A 6,000-nucleotide genomic window follows, 5' to 3' on the forward strand; every position below is an offset into this window, starting at 1 on the left:
ATAGGAGCAGGAGTAGGCCAATCGGCCCCTCAAGCCTGCTCCGCCATTCAACAAGATCATGGCTGATCCAATCTTAACTCTAGTTTTCACCGAATCCCACAAGGCAACAGTGCCAACCAACAGGGCACCATGCCGCCCATTTTATTTTATTATTCATCCCGCCCAAACCCATGTGATCACCCGGGGAAAAAAAACCGAGTTGCCAATTGAGGAGAAAAAATCTGGAAAATTCCTCTCCGACCCATCCAGGCTATCGAAAACTGGTCCAGGAGATCACATGGCTGATCTAAACCTAGCCTCATGTCCACTTACCTGCTCGCTCACTGTATCCCCTAATACCATTTTTATCCAGGAAAATGTCTATCTCCGTTTTGAATTTATTGAGTGTAGTAGCTTCCACAGCTCTCTGGGGCAGTAAATTCCACAGCCCCACTACCCTCTGAGTGAAGAAATTTCTCCGCATCTCAGTCCTGGAACGGCATCCCCTTATTTTAAGATTATGCCCCCTAGTCCTAGTTTCACCCATCATTGGGAACATTCTCCCCGCATCCACCCGATCAAGCCCCTTCACAATCTTATATGTTTCAATAAGATTGCCTCTCATTCTTCGGAACTCCAATGAGTAGAGTCCCAATCTCCTCAACCTCTCATCATACATCAACCCACCCATCCCCAGAATTAACCTAGTGAACCTTCTCTGCACTGCCTCGAGAGCCAGTATATCCTTTCTTAAATATGGACACCAGAAATGCACGCAGTACTCCAGGTGTGGTCTCACCAATACCCAGTACAACTGCAGTAAGACCTCCCTGTTCTTATACCCCATCCCCCAGCAATAAAAGCCAGCATTCCATTGGCCTTCTTGACCACCTGCTGCACTTGCATACTAACTTTTTGTGTTTCCTGCACCAGGACCCCCAGATCCCTTTGCACAGAAGCACTTTCCAGTTTCTCTCCATTTAGATAATAACTTGCTCTATTATTTTTCCTGCCAAAGTGCAAGACCTCACACTTGTCAGTATTATATTTCATCTGCCAAATGTCTGCCCAATAACTCAGCCTATCTATGTCCCCCTGCAGGGTTTCAATGTCCTCTGCACTCATTACATTCCCTCCCATCTTTGTGTCATCAGCAAACTTCGATACGTTGCACTTAGTCCCTTTCTCCAAATCATTAATATAGATTGTAAAGAGTTGGGGTCCCAACACCGACCCCTGCGGAACACCACTAGTCACCAACTGCCAGTCTGAGAATAAACCATTTATCCCAACTCTCTGTTTTCTGTTAGAAAGCCAATCCTCCACCCATGCCAGAATATTATCCCCAATCCCATGATTTTTTACTTTAAGTAATAATCTTTGGTGTGGCACCTTGTCAAATGCCTTTTGGAAGTCCAAATACACCACATCCACTGATTCCCCTTTATCTACCCTATATGTTATGTCCTCAAAGAACTCCAACAAATTTGTCAAACATGACTTCCCTTTTGTAAAGCCATGATGACTTTGTCCTATTAGATAGATAGATAGATAGATAGATAGATAGATAGATAGATAGATAGATAGATAGATAGATAGATAGATAGATACTTTATTCATCCCCATGGGGAAATTCAACTTTTTTTCCAATGTCCCATACACTTGTTGTAGCAAAACTAATTACATACAATACTTAACTCAGTAAAAAAAAATATGATATGCATCTAAATCACCATCTCAAAAAGCATTAATAATAGCTTTAAAAAGTTCTTAAGTCCTGGCGGTAGAATTGTAAAGCCTAATGGCATTGGGGAGTATTGACCTCTTCATCCTGTCTGAGGAGCATTGCATCGATAGTAACCTGTCGCTGAAACTGCTTCTCTGTCTCTGGATGGTGCTATGTAGAGGATGTTCAGAGTTATCCATAATTGACCGTAGCCTACTCAGCGCCCTTCGCTCAGCTACCGATGTTAAACTCTCCAGTACTTTGCCCACGACAGAGCCCGCCTTCCTTACCAGCTTATTAAGACGTGAGGCGTCCCTCTTCTTAATGCTTCCTCCCCAACACGCCACCACAAAGAAGAGGGCGCTCTCCACAACTGACCTATAGAACATCTTCAGCATCTCACTACAGACATTGAATGACGCCAACCTTCTTAGGAAGTACATTCGACTCTGTGCCTTCCTGCACAAGGCATCTGTGTTGGCAGTCCAGTCTAGCTTCTCGTCTAACTGTACTCCCAGATACTTGTAGGTCTTAACCTGCTCCACACATTCTCCATTAATGATCACTGGCTCCATATGAGGCCTAGATCTCCTAAAGTCCACCACCATCTCCTTGGTCTTGGTGATATTGAGACGCAGGTAGTTTGAGTTGCACCATATCACAAAGTCCTGTATCAGTTTCCTATACTCCTCCAACATAAGCTATGTTTATCCAAATGTCCTGTTACTGTTTCCTTAATTATCGATTCCAACATTTTGTCAACCACAGATGTTAGGCTAACTGGCCTATAATTCCCAGCCTTCTGTCTATTGCCCTTTTTAAACAAAGGAGTTACATTAGCATTTTTCCAATCTGCCGGGACCATTGCCGAGTCCAGCGAGTTTTGAAAAATTATCACTAATGCATCCACAATCCCGACCGTCACTTCCCTTAAGACCCTAGGATGCAAGCCATCCGGTCCAGGGGATTTATCTACCTTCAGTCCCATTAATTTATCAAGTACCATTTCCTTTGTGATTTGAATCGTAGTTAGCTTCTCTTCCCCCTAGAGCCCCCTGTTTATCCAGTGTTGGGATATTTTGAGTGTCCTCTACTGTAAAAACTGATACAAAATATTTGTTCAGCGTTTCCACCATCTCCATGTCCCCTACCATTAATTTCCCGGTCTCATCTTCTAGGGGACCAACAGTTACTTTAGCCACCCTTTTTCTTTTTATGTAACTATAAAAATTCTTACTATCTGCTTTTATGTTTTTCACCAATTTACTTTCATAATCTATCTTCCCCTTCTTAATCAATCTTTTTGTTATTTGCTGCTGATCTTTAAAAGCTTCTCAATCTTCAATCTTCCCACTAGATTTAGCTACCTTATATAACTTTCTTTTTAGTCGTATACTTTGCTTTATTTCTTTACTTAGCCACGGATAACTATTTTTTCTTTTACACCCTTTTTTCTTCAGTGGAATATATTTTTCTTGATAGTTGTAAAATAACTCCTTAAATATACACCACTGATCAAGTACCAATCTACCCTTTAATCTATTTTCCCAATCCATCTTAAGCAATTCCGCTGTCATACCATCATAGTCTCCTTTATTTAAGCTCAGTACGCTTGTTTGAGATCCAACCCTCTCATTCTCTAATTGAATATGGAATTCGACCATGTTATGGTCACTCTTTCCAAGGGGATCCTTTACTAGGACATTTTTTTATTAGTCCTGTCTCATTACACAGGACCAGATCTAAGACTGCTTGCCCCCTTGTCGGCTCAGTAACGTATTGTTCAAGGAACCCATCCCGAATACACTCAATAAACTCTTCTTCAAGGCTGCCGTGTCCGACTTGATTAGTCCAGTCAATATGAAAGTTAAAATCCCCCATAATTATAGCTGTTCCCTTATTACAAGCCCCAACTATTTCCTGATTTATGCTATGACCAACTGAGTTACAGCTGTTTGGAGGCCTACAGACTACTCCCACCACTGCTTTTTTCCCCTTTACTATTTCTTATTTCTACCCAAATTGTTTCGTTATCCTGATCCTTTGAGCCAATATCATTTCGCTTTATTGCAGTGATTTCTTGCTTTATTAACATAGCCACCCCACCTCCTTTTCCTTCTTGCCTGTCTCTCCTAATTGTCGAATACCCTTGTATGTTTAATTCCCAGTCCTGGTCACCCTGCAGCCATGTTTCCGTAATTGCCACAATATCATAACCATACGTAATTATTTGTACTGTCAACTCATCAATTTTATTCCTAATACTACGTGCATTCAAATAAAGGACTTTCAAATATGTTTGACACTTATTTCCTACCTTTTCCTTTTGTACAACTTTACACTTATCACCGTACATTCTTTCCCCTCCTGACACACTCTGTCTTTTTATTCCTCCACTTTTACCTACATCCATTACCTTCTCCATTGTCTTTTTAATTATTTGCTCTCTAGAATCCTCCCCCCACCCCCCCACTAGTTAGTTTAAAGACCTCTCTGCAGCCCTAGTTATATGATTCGCCAGGACACTAACCCCAGCCTGGTTCAGGTGAAGCCCGTCCCTCCGGAACAGTTCTCTCCTGTCCCAGTACTGGTGCCAGTGTCCCAAGAAGCAAAACCCACTTCTCCCACACCAGTCTTTGAGCCATGTCTCTAGAAGTTTGTCAAGGTTTTTGGCAACATGCCAAATCTCTGCAGACTACTGAGGAAGCAGAGGCACTGTCGTGATTTCCTCACAATTATATTTATATGATTGATAGTTTATATGATTTGCAAGGACACCTTCTATGTATCGTTATTATAGACTCTTGAACAATAGAACTGTGATGCTGTACTCTTTATCTCCCAATCTACCTTGCCATGGCCTTTGTACTTTATTTTTCTCTCAGCATTGCAGTTTCTCTGTGACTGGTATTCTCCATTCTCTATTCCTTTTGTACTACCTTGATGTACATAAGTATGGAATAATATTTCTGGAGCGTAGGCAAACCACTTTTTTCATTTATCTTGGTATATATGATAATAATAAACCAATTGCCAGTAAAGACATTTCTTGTAAATTTTACTTAGAAAAAATTGCAAATTAACATAACTGACCCTTTGCCTCATGCTTCTAATGATTTAACAAATGATTTACCTGAAAGGGAAACATATGCCCTTGCACTGTAGGACCTCTCGAATCTTGTAGTGATGTCTGCCATCCACTATCTTATGCTGGATCACAGCTCCTCCTTTTGGACACTGGGACATATTTGCAAAATGACAGATAATCGCTGCTAATTCCCACCAAACACTGGAATCTTGCTAGACACTGCTGGCCTTGGTCTTACTTCTTTCAGGTCAGAATACCTTGCCACGACTGTGTCTCTTGCTGATCTGGTAGCCCTCACCCCCACTCTTCCTTTTTCACCAGGTCTCCCAGACGTCATTACCACGGGACTGGCCATGCAATTTCACTTCTGCTTGTATGAAAGCACTTTTGTTAGCTTCACTTCTTTGTTTGAGGAATTATGATCATATACTTAACTTCTGAATGAACATCTGCTGAACTTCCTACAACCAAGTGGTGTTCCCCTCTGTGGGATGGTAGCTCTCCCCACACAACTCCTGTTGTGTGAAAGTCCTGACTGCAGAGTTTTGGTAAATGACAACAGAAACCAGAATTCCTTATTCAGTGGTGATATATATTTTTGTCAGGTTGCATGATTAACGGTAATCCTAATGTGTCAGCTTCCCTTTCACTGAACCCCAAATTTACTCTGCACAATTTTAGACTGATCCACTGAGGCTTTTTTTTGCACTGACTGACCAGATTACCCAACCCCTACCTCAATGGCTGAGTGCTTTCTAGTTCAAAGTAACATTTATTATACACATCACCACATACAACCTTGAGATTCTTTATCTGCGGACATACTTAGCAAATCTATATAACAGGAACTGTAAACAGTAAACAAATTGTGCAAATGCCGATAATAAATAAATAGAAATAAATAATGTGCATGAAATAACAAGATAAAACAGTCCTTAAATGAGTGCAGCTATCCCTTTTGTTCAAGAGCCTGATGGCTGAGGGGTAGTAACTGTTCTTAAACCTGGTGGTGTGAGTCCTGAGGCTCCTGTACCTTCTACCTGATGGCAGAGGTGAGGAAATAGCATGGCCTGGGTAGTGAGGATCTTTGATGATGGATGCTTCTTTTCTATGTTAACACTATGGTTGGGGGAGTTTTACCCATGATGTTCTCGGCCAAATCTACCACCTTTTGTGAGATTTTCTACTCAAAGGTATTAACCTTGTG

General features: G+C 41.4%; 1 protein-coding gene across 1 annotated transcript in view; it reads right to left on the reverse strand.

The window, feature by feature from the left end:
* LOC140728040 (uncharacterized) overlaps positions 1–5,067 on the reverse strand; it is a 42,453-nt gene extending 37,386 nt beyond the window's left edge. The window contains exon 1 of the mRNA XM_073046164.1: positions 4,839–5,067. Within this exon, the coding sequence (XP_072902265.1) occupies positions 4,839–4,951 (113 nt within the window). The 5' untranslated portion in view covers positions 4,952–5,067. The remainder of the gene's footprint in view (positions 1–4,838) is intronic.
* Between the last annotated feature and the right edge of the window lie 933 nt (positions 5,068–6,000).

Source organism: Hemitrygon akajei, chromosome 5 (genome assembly GCF_048418815.1).
Source record: "Hemitrygon akajei chromosome 5, sHemAka1.3, whole genome shotgun sequence".
Taxonomy (NCBI): domain Eukaryota; kingdom Metazoa; phylum Chordata; class Chondrichthyes; order Myliobatiformes; family Dasyatidae; genus Hemitrygon; species Hemitrygon akajei.